The sequence below is a fragment of the Hyposmocoma kahamanoa genome, unplaced genomic scaffold, assembly GCF_003589595.1.
Source record: "Hyposmocoma kahamanoa isolate Upper Pololo Valley unplaced genomic scaffold, ASM358959v1 117, whole genome shotgun sequence".
In the NCBI taxonomy this organism is placed as follows: domain Eukaryota; kingdom Metazoa; phylum Arthropoda; class Insecta; order Lepidoptera; family Cosmopterigidae; genus Hyposmocoma; species Hyposmocoma kahamanoa.
The window spans coordinates 317,746-336,443 of NW_020653397.1; the positions used below are offsets into that span (position 1 = coordinate 317,746).

Genomic DNA, 18,698 nt, shown 5'->3' on the forward strand with positions numbered 1-18,698 from the left:
CTTAAAATAGTTTCTATTGCCGTGACGATGCAGCGGTGAAATTAGTGGTTCTGCCTTTTCATTACATTTTTCTTTTACTTCTATATTTTCTGATTTCTTTTATATAAGAAGCAAAGTCTGACCATATCATTAATCCAAAGCCAATAAGCGAGACTATATTGTACATTTTCTTATCTAATTCATATCTTAATTTAAAAAAGTCTAAGTAAGTACTTTTTTTAATTTCACACAAATTTTACGAACTTGCACACTTTTTATTCTTATATGAACACTCATAATTGCGTCGACCGCGACTGCGGATACATCATCGTACGAACTTTCTTGCCCTGCACATTGTGCTGCGACTGGACTCTCTAAATCGCCTTGAGTATTTCTTGGAATATCTCAAACATTTTTTGACGAACGAACACTTGTATATGCGTACAATAACACGAAGCAATTTATATTGACAAAAGATACGCTATTATTACGCCACTATGCAGTCGGGACGCCCACGAGCGTGAAATCTTCTTTCAGAAACGCATTCAATTGATTAATTCATTGAAGAAGCACCTCCAATTTAGAGGAAAGCCAATAAACGGCGTGCCCGCTATACGCACGCACTCACACACGCGTGTACAGTATCTTTTTGAAACAAAATTTAGTATGTTTTAGTATATTATTGTAATGTATTAGAGGCTTTATCATTTTTTTAAGCATTTAAATTAACTTTAGCATTTGATCAATATCATGAAATGTTAACACAGAATTGTAATCTAACAAACTTCGCAATTGGCTATAATAAGTTTGATATTAAAGATATCGTCTAAATAAAATAAACGACTTTCGAAAAGCTTTACTGCACAGCAGTCCGGAGTGTACGAGCGATATAGCCTAATACATTAAAAGTTATCAAACCACTCGACACACATGTACTATAGATTATTTCGATTTTTCCTACATTTGGTTACTAGAAACTAAGGGCTAAAGGAACAATCTCAAAATACTTTGCGACGATGGTTGCGTTGTGTGCATTAGAAGTAAGTTATACCCTATTAGTTTATTTAAGAAGAAAGCGATCGGACAATAAAATTGTTTTCTTTATTACAGGTAGGGAGACCACGTCATGATTGTCGATAGATCACTCTACTTCAGCAGGTAATAAGGTAAGTTTTTAGACCACAGTAGGATAAGATATTTGAAAAACATACTTTATATATAGACAATTATTTAAGTGTTAAGATGACATGGAAAAACAGAATGAAATTGCGTTACCTATATTTTTTTCTACTTTCACAATTATAGAAATCAGTTAACTACCAGGAATCCAAACTACAACTAAATACGATATCTCCCATAGTAATATTTTTCGTAAATCTCGTCCCAAACCCTGCTAGTCCTGCCGTGAGGGAACTGCTGCATCTCCAGCTGGTTTCCGATGTTAAGTACCCGGGGGTTGTTGGAATCCACTGACTCCCAAATCACGGAGCCCTCATTGTGTGGCGTAGGATTCCTGTAATGCGCAGTAAGCGATGTTTATGAACTCAACGAAAGTAACATGTGTAAGACGAGCAATTCTCAAAAATTTACAACAAAATAGTCTTAAATGATCTTGAACTGTACCCAACAGTTCTTTGAAATCTTCTGAACAATTTTCTCTAAATAAATTACTTCAATGTTTAAGAATAATTAACTAAAAGCGACTGGTCGTCCTTTTGATCAATTTGCATGTCCCATTGTCTCTGAACATCATCATCATCAATCGAATCCAATGTCATCACCAAGGGTAATAAATAAAGTGCTCGCTGTTATCACCAGATACCAAACACTCGATGGGTTCGAGTGCAATTTGAACCTCGCAGTAGTAATCCTCTACCACTTTCCTGCACCTTTCAGTTAAATATTAAATAGTGGAGTTTATTATACTTACTAGTAGTTTATTAGACTTAAGGTCTAGTTAATGACTATGAAAAGAGAACTTAATGCCATAACTAGTACTACTAACTGTACATAGAGAAAATCCCAGAAATCTGAAAATGTTTGGAGTTGAGTTATTTTTAATTATCGCTTCACAACATATTGAATCATGTTAAAAAAACAGTTTAGCTATGAATCGAAGGTAGGTATTATGTTATTGTTATGTTATGCTTACAAATATTTAACGAAGTTTGTCCACAGCAATATCAATCGCTGTTGCACATTTCCGTCGCTCCCCTCGTAATCATCCCTGGAGAACAAATATCCCAGCTCATCAGAATGCGCTGCGCCAGTCTTCTTCACTCCTGGCTCGGGTTCAATTCCGACGTTCCCCTTATGCGAGAACTGGTAGTAATAAACCGGGTGTTGGTTTACCGAAGCATGCAACCGAACACTGCGATGAATATGGTTCAGGAAATATACATCTCTGAAAATCAATACAATTATATAGCAATTGAGACTGGGCAGTGTAAGTCACAGTATTTTGGATCGATACCTGTGATATGATAATACGATGGCCAATGTAATATTGTTACTAAAGTACGTGTCCTTAAGTTGGCGAACTACCTGAGCTATTTCTCTCTCACTCACAAATTTCAATTCCTCAGGAATTAAAAAATCAACGTTTTTTGTCATTCTCCTCAAAATTCTGGCAGCTTTTATATTTGAAGCAAAAATATACGCTTCATCGGTATTATATCCAATAATCATTGGCACTGAGTTCACTTTCTTTTCAACTAAAAGCTGAAATGGAGCGTCTGTTAACAGGCGCTCATCTTTCTTGAAATTCTTTTCAACGCACATTCCGAAGGGAAAGTAAGGGACGTCTAGTTTCTCAGATTTGGCGGCTAAATTTGCAGTATTTTCGTTGACCAGTGTTGATAACATGTCGCCCTTGTAAGTGATCTGCTCGGCCAACAATTCTGCTCGCTCTTTAGCATCGTAATTAAAACCAAATGGACTTAGCACAGTTCCACTCTGTAATATGGCTCCATTAAATAATCCATGGGCCATCGGAGACAGCGTTAGTGCTTCAACTATGGCAGCACCAAAGCCTTGCCCGGCTACGACTGTACTCGCCGGATTTCCTCGAAAAGCTACTATATTATCTCTTATCCATCGCAGTGCTAGAACTACGTCCTTGGCTCCTGCGTTGCCAGGTATTGATTCCTCATTTAAACAGAGAAAACCAGATGGACCCAACCTGGAATTGATATATAATTGCTGGTGTTATAACGCTACTGCAAATGAAATTGCCAACACAGCAAATCGTAGCTCTATGCAAAATACGTACACTAGGACGACATCATAAATTTAGCCTCATTGATCATTCATAATGAAAAGCAGTATCAGACCACATTGACGTTATCGGCATTTATTGGAAACAATAAAATCAAAGACTCCAATTACCTATGGTGAACAACAACTACAATAATCCCTTGCTTCACAAGTTTTCCGGGCTGGTAGGGCCCACTACCGCCAGTGACCCACGCCAGTACAGGCCAGGGTGCTGATGCTGCGGTGGGCACGTGAACGTCAAGGCGTAGACATTCGTTTGCCTCTGATAATGCTGTGCAGTGAGGCGCCGAGGACTCGCGGATGCCGGTCCAGAAGGGTGCTAGGCCTGCTTTCTAAAATACGAAGTTTTACCAATTACATATCACGGTGTATGTACTGTCACTGTACTGTCTTTAGGGCTAAATACTTCAAAAAGAAAACAAAACCTGCCTTAAAACTTCCGTCAGCCCCACTGACCCTGGCGTAAGGAATCCCAGCATAAGAGGTATACCCTTCATGAGATTCTCCCCTCAATTTGCCTTGCACAGTAACCACAACATCTTGATGACATAATATCGTATTCAAACTCATCATTACCAGAGCCACTTGTGACATTTTTACTCGAGTATCCAATTTATATGTAGTCATGTTCTGGCTTTCAGTTGATTGAAATTGTTCCACTACTGCAAGCTCAATCACAATTGTACTGTAATCACATCGTGATACCTCGTTAACTGCAGTTTTGTGACATGTTTTCGCCAACGCGTGTCTATAGTGACGAATTCAATAAACAACTGACGATCTAGGATCATTATCCTGTGCAGAATTGCTGTAAAAACATTACGCAATGCGCATTAAAATCAACCAACCGTTACTGGAATTTAAACTCCGTGCTTTATATTCAAATGTATGATACATAAACGTGGTATTTAGATGACCCCTTTAAAAGTAATTTTAAACTCTTAACTGAGTATTGTTTGTTAAAACGGTGATGGGAGAAAAAAATATTTTAATATTATCCTTTAAATCAATTAAACAAACGGTTATCCACTTTAAATAATATTTATTAGTGGGGCTGAATAATATAATGCTTATAGGTTTATATAAAGGTAAAACTGTTGTATAGATACTATCGCTGCAAAGACCACAGATCAATAATTATCTCCGTTTTTACCAATTTTTATCCATCCTTTTCACAATCTGGGAAACCATAATTTCATTTGTGTTTAATCATAAATTTATTTGACTACAGATTACTAAGTATTATGCAAAAGCGTATAATAATATCATATACTGGACCACTTTGCCTTTGTTAAGATTTCGTCGAAACGATTCATGTGAACGATTCATGCGAATGTTGAATCCACCGCCACGAAGAAAGTCGTTTTACTAAAGCAATATTTTAAGCCGAGAAATAATGACAAACTCTGATCTGAAACATCATTTATTTGCTTTCATCATTTATTTGTTCTTAAATTGATAATTTAATAAAACCAAACCAGTAGTAAAAATACTACACCTATTACACTAAATAATACGTTCAACTTTCTTTAGAAAATCAGTCTATTTCAAAAATGAAACAAAAATTTTAATCACGTTTAAATTAACTTCTTTAGGCTTCTTTAAAATGTCTTGAACCAAACTTGTCTGAACTCTGTCCGAGTGTTCATTAACGAACTTAACATAACTCGTCCAGGTCAATAATATTTCTCACGAATTTGTTCCTAGACATTGGCCGTATCTATTGTTAATCTCCGTTGAAAATATTCTAATACTAAATTGACTTAACAATAAACCGTTGTCACACTAACGTCCATCACCGGAAGTATCTTGCTCTCATCTTTCTTTCTAACGTACTACGCTACAGCACTTAGCTTAATCTACATTCTCGGGAGATCATTGTACACGTGGTAGAGATCTTTCGTTCACGCTACATCAGTCGAGTTTATCTGACCCTTTTGATGCTGTCGAACAGACTGATCAGCTGCAACTGAGCCGGTGTCACACTCGCCACGCGAATATCCTTTGGCGAGTCGATAGCCAGGTACTTTTGTTCACTTACTGGAGGCCAAGAGCCCGCTGAACATCCTTGACCGGGCTTAGGGTCACTGTAAGAAAAACAATAATAAGTTACACAATAAACACAAGAAAGTTACAATACACCAAGTACGACCTAAGGAAAATGAATATTTCATAAATATAATAAAAAATGTTGTGAATATTTAGTAGCAATACCTCCCGCTGACGTTAAACGATAACATCGTGATAAAACCTACAAATCGCAGAAGGTTCACAAACATTGGAAAACGGGTGAAGTCCTTTGGGCCAGCATGGCGGACTATGACCACAGCAAGGGGACACATAATGGATTGACAACAATGATAATGATAATATAAAAATACATACTCGCAATGAATGAAGTTGATAATGTAGTTTGTCATTATATTTTTCATAATGTCGTCGTTGATGCTTGAATCAACTTCGATTGAATTGATTTGGAATACGAAGCTAAGGTCCTCGAGGTGCGCTGCCCCTGAATAGTTGAGTCTCCAGGCTTTCTTCAAGACACTGTGGTCAGGATTATAAGAGAACCTGTACATGTACGCCGGTGCACCTCCCGATTCCCTTCTGTACTGCGCCACTTTTAAAGCCGGATACTCGAAGAAAGCTTGCGTGCATAAATGTATATATTTGTCCATTGTAATATTCCCATTGAAGTAAATCTTAGCAATCTTTTCTACATGTGGACTCAACACCTCTGGTTTAAATATGTTAGAAAATACCACATTCAGAGGCAATAGCGTTAGATTGTTCTGTGAGATGCGTTGCAACATTTTAATGTCTTCGAATGCTGAACGGAACGTTTCGCATTCAACATTAGTGTATCCTATGAGGAGAGGTATGTTTTTTCCTCGGCCGTTACGCAACGATATTTCGGTGTCTTCATCTATGATCCTGGTGACTCCTGGGAAGGGCGATTCAATCACGGGGAAAAAGGTTGTGATTCCCAGTACTGCCATCAACTGCTTATTGGCGTCCATGATTTTGTCAATGGGCATGTCCACTAGCTGCCGGTGGATTTCCTCCGGATCGTACGTTGGCATATCGAGAGTTTTGTTCAAGAACAGACCGGCGACGTAACTGGCATAATTCGGAGTGAGCGTATAAAATGTTGGAAGCGCTGTCGCACTCATGATAATCACCCTGGAACAGAGAATTCAGGTTGTAACATTTTCATGTGTTCAATCATTAACGGGTCGAGAATAATGTAAAGTCTGTCATAAAGCGTGCAAAGCAATTTATCACCTACCTCTTAAACAGCCCTTCGGTAGCAGTTGACAAAGACAGGAGATGCGCAGAAGCACCGCCGGCACTTTGGCCCATGAGGGTGACGTCCTGCGGATGTCCGCCGAATCGGCGCGCGTTGCGCTGCACCCAGCGCAGTAGCGTCACCATGTCCCGCAGACCCTGATTGCCAGGAATGCTGGGTACACCAAGCGACAGGAAACCCAATACGTTTAACCTGGAATATACATCAAAAACAATTACTATAAACACTACTAAATAACTGCACTTACTAAAATGTATTCATTGCCTCCTCCTCGCATTGACCTCTTGCCGCTGTCATTTCAGGAGCTTTTCACGAAACTAAGGGAACAAACGTTACGGAAAGAAATGTATATAAGTGATAACTGGTTACTTATAACCTAATAGAGTAGTGAATTCTTCATAAGGTGTTATAAACAAATGACCGCTACGTTCGCATGATGTATATAATTAGTGGAGTTTTTGAACAACCCCAAAGCCCTATGTGCCTCTGACGACGCTTACGTAAGCACGCTTGTGCACCGAACAAATAATGAACCGATTTCTGTCAAAGAACATTTTTACATGCAAATAAGTGATTACAAACAATTATACTGCAATGACAATTACCTGTAATTGAAGGTGATGACAATTATTCCCTTGCTAACTAAAAGTTCTGGTCCTTGCACATCAGTGTCTCCAGATCCATAAGAAAATCCTCCTCCGTGTATCATCACAACGATCGGAAGACCAGTGCTTTCATTACTGTCGGAATCTTCACTTTCTGGAGGTATTAGATCCCAGGCCGGTATGTCAGGTATGTGGATATTGGCATGAATACAAGCTTCGCTCATGCCTTGTGGCTGCATCATGTCTTTGTACAAGGCGTCGTATTGAGGGCATATTGGACCTTCATCGAATGCTTTGAGAATACCTTCCCACGGTTCTAGCGGTTGAAGTTCCTGAAAGGTTTTTTTATAAACTTTTGACCTGCTGTGATTAATAAAATATTTAACATTAAATGTTAAACAATTGTTGTATAATTGTTCTATCTGTTTTCGTTATGAATTTTCCACTTATGTACACAATAATTTGTGTAAACATGTTATTAACCTACTCCGAGGAAGGAGCCCTAACAAGTTATGCAAAGTTTTGACGTTATACAATCGCACCGACCTCCGCCCGCACGGTGATTCACGCTCCATACTAAGGCGGTCATAAATACGTAACTCCGAAATTATTATTATTTTTTTATTTTATTACGTTAAAATATGATTAGGTAAACGTAAATTAATAAAATTATACATTTTAAAAAATATTTGACAATATTTAGGTGTAAAAATGTCTCGCAGTAATTTTGTTTTTAGACGATGTATCTAAAACATTTTATACTGCGACTTTTAATGGTAAAACTGTGTAAATAATGATTATTTGTATTAACAATAACCACAAATGAATAAATTAAAACAATAAAAATACATAAAAAAGTTCATTTTACAAAATACAAACAAAACACAAATTATACCAAAATACATTAAATCTCAACAATATTAACTTTAAATACATAACAAGTCTAATACAGCTTTTGACAGTACACCTTTTTTTTTAACAGGTAACTTTCGTAGACCTGTTATGAAGGGATCTGAATGAAGAAGCAGCCTATTTACTAAATCTGTGTTGGTCACAATGCGACTCATTTTACGCGTATGATTTTTTCTAAAAGACTTGATGTATTTGTTAGTCGCTTCAGCTGCTTCTTCAGACAACTCTCCGATTGACAACAAACCGTAATCTATAACATTAGCACCATGAATTAGAACTTTGTGAACGGAAGCAGGCATGTTATACCACGGATACTCGGCAACTAACTGCCGAGCCGTCTCTAAAGCGAACTCTTCGAAGTTCGTCTTATTAATATTATATCCCGAATTTAAACATTGAAGGATGATCCAGCAACGATCTAGGAGATCCTTCTTGATCCCAGTAATTTCAGCGGAAATTTCTGAATTCGAGAAAAACCGCCTGGCTGTATTACCATCGTTTGATGTTCCGCTTCCGCCACTTTTAGGCTTATCCACTATAAGCCCTAATCTTTCTCTAAATTGAGTCTGAACATATGATTTTTTTGCAGCAACAAGCATTTTGTCATTAGCGGACCTAGCTTGCCATTTCCTAACATCTAACTTGTACGCGACATGAACAAAATATTCAAAAAAACGTATTAACGCGTGAAGAGGTGATAAACCAAATTCATATTTACTCTCATCGACTTCCTTATTTAAACATTCGTCAATTTTGTTCATTTCACTGGGCAAGGCGTTACAAATAAAACATTTTGATGAAGAAACACCACTAAGTGCATTACACACTTTACCATCTACCATAGTAAGTTGCAAACAATGAGTAATGCGATATTCGCGATCTTCTTCCTTGAAAACAGTAGGCTGCAAGTTCCTTATTTTATCTTTAAAATGAGCTTCTTCCTCAACTGACACTGCAGTCGATTCCTTCAAATATCGGAGGCGTATAGGACGACAGTATCGAGTTGATGAAGGACGAGGATTTTTCCACAAAACTACTGAATTTTCTTTGTTATCTGTTGTCAAAACAAGCTGAAGTGGCACATACGAAATAACAAACAGGCTACTGTCTTCAAGAGTGGAGTCAGAAAAACACTGTTTATATTCTGAATGCCCTGTACTGCCATCGAAACCCCATTTCCCTATCAAAGATATCTTATCTAGAGACTCATTAGGTACACTATCCAAAACATCTTTTTGAGACTTGAGAATCCGATTGGCAGTATGATCTAATAAACTTTGAAGTTCGACTTCGGCGGATGATTCTGTAACAGTAATATCTGAAGGATAACAGTGTTTTTTAGATTCCACGACACTTTGGTAAGATGGGAAAATGGTTTTTGAAAACTTATTGTCTATAAATTTCTTTACTAATATATATTGATGTCGAGTTAACTGAGCTTCAACAATGAGCGATAAAACTTCGCTAGAATCGATTTCAGGACAAGACAAGCTATCGGACGCATTGAGCAATGACTGTACAAGAGAAGGGTCTTGGTTAGACAAACTAGCCAATCTTCTCCTTTTTGTACGTTTACTGGTGTCGTCAAAGTTAATTCTCGGACGGCCATGCGATGAAGAAGTTGATGGTTTAACTTCGTCAAAGCTCTGAGATACACGTAACTCAGTTCGCTGTACATCAATATTTTCAACGACATGCAGCCAATCTGAATATTTTTCTAAGAATTTAGATCTAGTACGATTCGACTTTGCCCAGTAGTGGGAAATTCGTTTACAAATATTCTTAATTTTAAGGCTTAAAGTCTCTAAATCAATATTTTCGATGTCGTCAGAAAGGGATGATGTTTCGGTCAAAGTGCTCAGGACGTGTTGCATTTTTTCATTTGGATTACCCACTTTAGAGTGCCAAATATCAAAAATTGTCATCCTCGATACAGAACATTTGAAAAATGTACCTAAAACAATATGAAAGCTGAACTTAAAAAAAAATTAAAAATTCAATACTATGGACATGCATACTTTGACACCCCTTTAAGCCAAGAAGAGGCAGCAAGATGCAAATGAAACTTATAGCTCTTAATAAGGACATACTCCTTATTCAAAAACCATATACCTCAGGTGCAGCTCAGCGCAGCCAAAAGTTGTAGGTCTAAAGGAAATTAAGTTATGCCAAAAATTTTCACCAAAAAAACTGCCTTCAATAAAAAAATTATATAAAAAAAAGTATGCATAAAAAAAATTAAAAAAAATTGATAATAAAAGTACATACCATGCTCTTGGATCTCCATGCTTTCACAACACGTAAACACTTGATTTGGAATAGTGACACTCAAAAACAAAGTGATTAAGTTTCGATGACTCACACGTGGTGATAATTAGTCTCGCGATGCGCTCACTTCCGATGCACAAAAGTGAATGATAACGTGACCTAATTACATTGATATTTATAGTTTTTGGAAGCTTGTTAACTAGTTACTAACTTAGTGAGTTGATCTAACCGGGATAAGCCAATGATTTTTTTTGATTTATGGCCTATGGGGGAATCACAGTGGCCCGGTACCTTTACAGCTTCACATTTTATGTGTTTGTCGTATTTTTCGATTCACACAACGTATTTTGAACAACAGGTAAACATGTTCGGAGCAGCTCAGCTTAAATTGTTTCATCGTGTTGTATGTTTGTACGTGGCAAAAAAATATTTATTAACAGCAGTATTATTATTCCCCTCTGGATTAAGATATACATTATCTAAATGCGTAGAGATCTTATCGATGTAATATACGCATACTCATTACTGAGCAAACTTTTGAACAATTTAGAAAAGGAAAAAATAAATGTTTAAAAATTAGATAAATAATTATTTTTAAATAATAAGACAAACAATCATCTGGCCTCCTTATATCTATACAAGACTAAAGAAGGATTGTATGTAGTCGAAGATACGGAATATCGAATGTTAATACCTTAAACCTGAGTTCGCCGAAAGGCTGCTTGGCGTATGGCACGCCACGGAAGCTACGGTACCGGCTGCCGTTGGCGCCCTCACGCATCATGCCACACACCTGGCCTGACTCTAGTCTCAATAACACGTCGCAAACCGGCTCGTCTTCCACCGCCCCGCACGTCGTCGCCACTGGAATATTAATAGCACAGTCGATCACTTTTAAGAGTTATGGCGTCATCATCGTCGTCAACCCGTTTTGGGACCCACCGTGGCCACGTGTCTTCGCTAAGAAAAGAGGGTTCTTCGAAGTGCAAATTGAATTTCATCACCATGTTTTCCTTCACCGAGTATGCTGTAGGTATCATGTTGCAGAAGGTGGCGTTGCTTTCAAATTTCCTCGTAACGACTGTAACATAATCCCATTCGCGAATAAATTATAATAATTATAATAATGAATAAATACTTTAGCTGTACAGAAACGAATTCTTGCAATATGTAATTTAGTCGTAAGGGTTCTTAGAAATCGACTTTTAGAACAAAAATAAATCGCTTTTGCAAGGAAACCCTAGTATAGTATAGACTTTTTGTGTATCCCTAAAATAGAGCTTATCAGTAAAAGAATGACAAAATACATTATCCAAAACTCCCGTTGTTTAAAGAATACCAATTTAGCTGTGTCAAAATTTTTAAATACTTCAAAGCTCCACGTAAAATCTTACGTGAAAACTATTAAGAGCTAGAGAAAACGGATCTCATGCAGTGATACGCGATAATAAATTAATTGTGGATGGAGTTCACGTCCCAATCGTGGAAAATCAACGACACTCGCAGTCAAACAAACAAACAAGCAATAACAATTATTAAAATAGCTGATAATATACAGTTACGTAATGAAAAGAAGAGCGACACATTGAAGACGTTTCGCTTAAGTGAATGTGTTTAAAAGTCTCTTTCAAAATATGCAAAGCCTATTTAATAAAAGGCATTTGTTGGAATCGTATTTACAGGAAGATCAGGAACTATGCCACGTAATATGTATATCTGAATCTGGGCTATCAGACGAAAAACTGGATTTAGGACAGCTACCTGATCCCCAATTAACGGCTTCATTCAGTCGGAAACACCGAACGGGTGGAGGATTATGTATTTTTAGTCACGGGAATTTACATTGTCGAGAAATTAAAAATATTTCGGATTTTACAGTAGAATATGTCACAGAAGTTTGTGGTATCAGTATTTGTAATCTTGATGTGATATTGTTATGTGTATATTGGAATGGGAGGCAGACCGAGGTTTTCTATAGTCAAATGGAATTAATTTTACAATATTTAACTAAGACGTACAACAAAAAGAGAATAATAATAATTGGTGGAGACTTCAGTGTAGCTATCTTAGAAAACACGCGACAAAGCAATGCACTGTTAGATTTTATGTTAGAGTATAATTTTAAACAATTAATTAATGAACCCACGCGTGAAACTACAACACTTTTACCTGTGTAGACTTAATATTTTATAATTTTGACACAAATGCACTAAACACTTCAGTACAGAATCTAGGTTTTTCCGACCACAAAGGCGTACTCATAAAAATCCACGAGCTAGCACATAAGGCTGTTATTTCTTGGAAAACAGAGAAACGCTTTTTTAATATAAAAAAATATGACTAATTTTAAATCGGAATTAACGGATATTGACTGTTATAACATACTTAACTTAAATAATGACATAAATAAAAATTATAATATATTTATTGACATTAAAAAAAACATTTTAAATAAATTTACACCTAAACGGACAATTAAATTATGCAATAAAAACAAAAATCATTGGTTATCCCAGGGAATAAAAACATCGTGCAAAAATAAACGATATTTAAAATTACTTGTTAACAATTCAAAAAACCCTATTCTCCGCAAACACTACAAGTTTTATGACCGAATTCTAAAACGGTCAGTAAATAAAGCTAAACGTTTATATTATGCAGCGCGTATTAAAAACTCAAGTAATATTATAAAAAGCGTCTGGAGAACAATTAGAGAAATTACTAACAAAACAGTTATAATAAGTAAAGAAAACATAATGCTATCCGTAAAAAACCGAAATATAAGCGAAGCAAGTTGCAAATATATTCAATAATTTTTTCGCATCAGTGGGAGAAGGGGTCTAACTCAAGATGTAGGCGACCTATAGTTAATAAAACTGAGTACACCATGTACCTTACCCCCGTCTCACCACAACAAATAAAAAACATAATCCGTAACCTAAAAAGTAAACATAGCTATGGAATTGACGAAATACCTCCAAAATTGATCAACATGTGTGCTGATGAACTAACTTTGCCTTACTACCTACTAGTGAATCAATCTTTTCTTGAAGGAACTTTTCCGGACCAGTTAAAAATAGCAATTATAAAACCTATACACAAAAACAGTACTAAATCGGACCCAAATAATTATAGACCAATAGCACTACTACCCACGTCGTCTTCGTCGTCGTCGTCAAGATATTTGAAAAGGCTATGTGCAGTCGAATTTATTCTCACTGTGAAAAGTATAAACTGTTCACAGATTCACAAAATGGTTTTAGAAAAAGCAGATCTACTACTTTAGCCGTTTATAAATTTATACAACAAATATTAAGTATTTTGACTAAGCGACAGTACGCGATCGGATTGTTATTAGATATGCCGAAAGCTTATGATAAAGTACAATATAATATTCTACTAAGCAAACTGTATGGTGTAGGTGTTAGGGGAGTAGCATACGAGTGGTTGCAATCTTATTGACAAAAACGAGTTCAGTCTGTTGACATAGAATTTTTTTACTACAATACATGTATAATACGTAATGTTAGATCTGACCAGCATTACTTGACAAGTTCAATACCGTAGGGCAGCATGATTGGATGTTTACCTTTCCTAATCTACATCAATGACTTACCTAAATCTATTTCTGAACACTGTTCATGTTTGCCGACAATGTTTCACTTTTGACACCGTGTGGTACCGGTAACAACGTGAATGCAAAAATTCACCAAGTTTTCACTGAGGTCATAAACTGGATGTCTGATCCTAACTTGGATATAAATTTAAATAGAACAAAGATTATGCAATTACACCCACCGCAAAAAACTCCACTACACTTAGTATATACATATAATAACACGCCTGTAGGAACAGTACGTAGCTTCATTTTGTTGGGTTTAAATATAGGCACGCATGTGAACTGGAAATGTCACATACAATAAATTAAGAAAAAGTCGTCTAGTTTCACGTACACACTGAGGGAGATAAAGAAAACGACTGACCTAATAACTGCAATGACCGCTTATTATGCTTACACTCATTCCCATCTAAGTTACGGAATTATCCTTTGGGGAAATAGCGTGCACGCACGAGAAATATTTACAATCCAGAAAAGATGCATCCGTATTCTGGGTAATTTGAGGAGTACTGATAGCTGCAGACCGCACTTTAAACATTTTAAAATTTTGATTTTGTGTTCTATATATATTTTAGAAATTTGTAGATTTATTAAACAACACCCTGACTTTTATACTAACATTGACGACCTTTTTTTATTTTTTTTTTGCGTGAGGAAATCCTCCTAGGGTACCTCTCCGCCGCGGGGGCAGCGGGAGGTTATGCCGTACTTCTACCGGCTAAAACCCCACAGTGGCCTACTCGGGTGCTCTAGTGGGAAGGATCCGGGATCGACTTTCCATCCCATGTTTCTATCCCAACACGTTAGCCCTAATTGTGTCGTTATTCATCGAATTGTCAAATTAGTTCCACACTACGTGACGGGACGGGCAAGTCGTGCCACTCAGAGATTTAAATCGCAAAGGTTTGTTGACAAGTCTCATGTGCCTATAATTCCATCAGCGCCCTTACCCTTCAAAACCGGAACGCAGTAATGCTCGGCGGAAGAAGTAGGTAAAGTGGCAGTACTTCCCTGGATGAACTTTTTCACAAGGAACTCGACTGCTACAAAACGAACGTCCAGAACGCTCCATTTCTCTGTCATTGAAATGCCACCGACTCGCACGAAGCGCTTTCCTTCATCTTTCATAGTGATGTATTATAGCAAAGGCATGAAACTTTTACACTGCGGGCGTCTGTGTTTCCCGAAAAGTGCAACAATTTCATATACTTCACTAAACTTTCTGTCCTAATTACTACATCTTCTGTCACTGTACAACGTTCTCTTAGCACAAGTTTGTGGAACGCCACGTCATCACCACGACGGGGCGCGTTCAGCGTTACGTGAAATTCTAACATGAACTTGTTGTCTGTTCGAAACGGGCCATGGCTTCTACCAATTGGATACCTAATTGATTTGGATATATAATGAGCAATTGCAAAAATGTAACTTCGTTTCATTGTATTTGTACTTAGGAGCCAAAATTATTTGATAAAAAAACCTGATAATTTAATAATAACGTGCCACACAACCACACCAATTACACTAAATATCTGATGTCAAAATTAGGGAATTTCCAGCGTATGCCAGAGCACCAAATTTAATGTCCGGGCTCTACTCAGAACGTCCACCAATTTAGAAAAGTTCGCTTCTCAAAATCAGTTCTACTGAGAATAAAACTCAGGACCCCCTCACCCAGCACTCACAATGGTAGCCGCCGTGTCATCAAGGTCGTATTATATGTACTCTCCATGTTATGATATTTTGAAGAACTATTTCTTTTTCAGCATCACCATTTCGGCGTCAAAGAGTTGTCCTTTAGAATAAAAATCGAAATGGGAACTTAGACTATCTATTCCTTTGGCAGGTGGCTCTGTTGGCTTTGATTTTATTACAACATTTGGCATCCGTGACCGGTGGTATAGAAAAGACGCGTGTATACTAAACATATAGCAAAACAATAAAGAGGCGCGTGCGCAACGCTTCCTTTCACATGTTCTATACGTAAACAATAGGCGCTTATATGTCTATGCAATTGTTGCTGATACAAGTAGATATGCTCGTAGGATGTAGCAAAGTGACCACAAATTTTAATGGTGACCACAAATACCTACGTTCATGTATGCATAAAGCCTTTCACAGAGAAACAATGATGCGCTCTCTCATTTATTAAATGCTATAAGTAATCATTCGTAATAATGAACGCATCCGTAGCAATAGCGTAGCGCTACGTGATGCAACCGTAGCGCTGTAGGTGGCGGCGTAGCATGCCCTTCCCGCTCCACGTGTCGCGACTATTGGCGATAAGCTGTTTTGCTGTCGCGCGGCATTATTCCTACGCGCGCATATAAGTTTTATTATTGCAATCTCTGACTTCATTTGCCTGTTTCAGGCACTCTGTTGCCTTGCTGAAGTACCTAGCAGTATTTTAACAAATTTTTGCGGCCTACGTACGCCTGTCTCCCACTGGGGTAGACAGAAACCACAAGTTCTCCTAGCCACGCTCCTGAGACACCTCTTCCGCCTCCTGCACTCGCATCATTCTCATCATACATTTTAATTTTTTTATAAATAATTATTTTTCGTTTTGTAGTTATAGAGCGCCAAACACTGATCTCGCCCTTGTGCTTATTTATGTTATTATAAATTTACAATACAATTTTAGTTATATGTATTTAGTATATAATATATTATTATTTTTAGTTATTAACAACTGATGTGTCATTCCCTTTTTTATACGAAATACGCGTCCGTTATTATTTGTTGTGATTTATACCACAGACAAGATAAAAAAATCTGCTTTTTACTACTAGCATGCTGTGGTGGCCTGTAAGTATATATGTGTAATGGTTTTATATGTTGATTGTGCCTTATGAGATAAATACCCTGTATATGTATTGTATTTGTTATCCATTCTAAATAAATAAAAATACGTAGATATTAATATTTTTATGCAATTAAATTTATGGCCTGTCATGAGTTTGAAGATGCATGCCTCATACCTAAAGTCGCACCGACATCCACTCAATATTGTTATAAAACAATATGTTTATGTATTACTCTATATTGTAGTGGCCTAGATCTGCGACCGGCATAACATCGCAGTTTGTCTTTTGATCCAATAAATAAAGCAAAATGACGCACGAAACTTTACATGTGATTAAGTTAGAACTTTATCCTCAACAGCAATGTCAACGAACGCTGCAGGTGAAATGATATCCTTGTTTCGCGTCGCGCCTTACGATATTTTTTAATAAGACGCTAATGCAATATTTACAATTTTCATAAATGTGGTGGCTAAAAACTAGAAGATTCACGTCAAACCAAAAAACAAAGCTTGCTGAATCCAACTCTTATAGGGCATCATGTCGTTCACTTATAAACCCCCCAGCGAAATGGAAAACAAGTTTCTTAAACTGTTATAGCAACTGTTTAATTATGAAAAGAAATTATTTGTACGAGAGATGCTAGAAATTTTCTTTCATAGCTCTCGTGTTCGCGTCTTTTATTAAGTACGAAAATTACGTATCGATCATTTAATAGAACTATAACTGAAGTGAAGGGTCGCTACTCACGGCTGGCGAAGGCGGCAGCGAGCAGCGCAGCAGCACCGAAACGCGGCATCGTCGGAACGCGACTTGTGGAATACTGCCCGCTGCCGCGCCGCACACTCTATTTAAATCAAGCATGGACCTGACGCACTTGCGGCTGAGGCCCTCGCCGGTCCAAGCCTGTTTCAGGATCGAGAAGCATTCTAAACACCACGTTTTATACAAATATCATAAATAAATAAGGACCTTTACAATCTAGTTCCACCCTCACCGTATCTTGGTCGTACTGTACAGTCCGGAACACTACATTCTTATGCGTTGCTTACCACCCATCCGCATAAAGCGCTATGCTTCATCCTCCCTAATGCGCACGGGAAGGGAATAGAATACACTCACAGCATCTGCGTTTCCCGACGTTCTGCTACATTTTGCTGCTATTCAAGGCTACAGTGAATAGGCATTTATAGAAAAACACATAGCATCCGGTGGACACCGTCCTTCGGTTTGATGCTCCTGGACATCTTGCCATCAAGGGTCCCACAACACCGTTTGCACTGTGAGTTGGGTCTCTCTTTCTAATAGCTTGAAGGCCACAATACTATATTTGTAACAGTATAAAATTACTTTTAATTAAATGGTATAAAATAAACAAACAACATCTATTCTATTATTTCTTCATCAATATAGCAGAAGCGACCTTTAAGGCAAGTGAGTGCGCGCGCGCGCAGACGAACCGTATAGATAACGCATCCTCCCGTCCCTATGAGGTGACACCGAGCGTTTGTCAACAACACGTGGCGATGTTTTGTAATACCAATGATATAATTGATTATCAACACAGTCCATATTTGGATTTGAATGTTTGTCAGAATTACATAAAACGGCGAAAAGTATACTATCTAAGGTTTCATAAAATACAAAATACTGGAAAAAATATAACCTCCAACCACCAAAATCTAAGAATGCTGAAGACAAGGTTGACGAATATCTGAACACCTGTTTCAATCGAGCTCCTGAACCCTGTCGGTGCAGTCATAAGGTGGTAGAAAATGACGTTGAAATGAACATAGTACTAATTGACAACGGTGTATTGTATTTCATGCTCATCTAAAAGACGCCTAACACGACGTGGGTGAATGCTTAAGGGAATTCAAAAGGACGTTTTGTTGAATTTGTGACACCGACAACGAAACTACAAA

At 37.5% G+C, this 18,698-nt stretch overlaps 2 protein-coding genes across 2 annotated transcripts in view; one reads left to right on the plus strand and one right to left on the minus strand.

Moving 5' to 3' along the window:
- Window positions 1-18,698, plus strand: part of LOC113239924 (serine/threonine-protein kinase D1) — a 77,169-nt gene that overhangs the window by 9,490 nt on the left and 48,981 nt on the right. The gene's annotated exons all lie outside the window — the stretch shown is intronic.
- Window positions 1,209-17,591, minus strand: LOC113239894 (juvenile hormone esterase-like). The gene is made up of 10 exons (XM_026477056.1): window positions 17,524-17,591; window positions 11,045-11,214; window positions 7,171-7,502; window positions 6,545-6,757; window positions 5,641-6,438; window positions 5,189-5,342; window positions 3,367-3,587; window positions 2,453-3,160; window positions 2,132-2,383; window positions 1,209-1,492 (listed from the first exon to the last, which is right to left on the minus strand). The coding sequence occupies exons 1-10, from the start codon at window positions 17,570-17,572 to the stop codon at window positions 1,318-1,320; spliced, it is 3,072 nt and encodes a 1,023-aa protein (XP_026332841.1). The 5' UTR covers window positions 17,573-17,591; the 3' UTR covers window positions 1,209-1,317.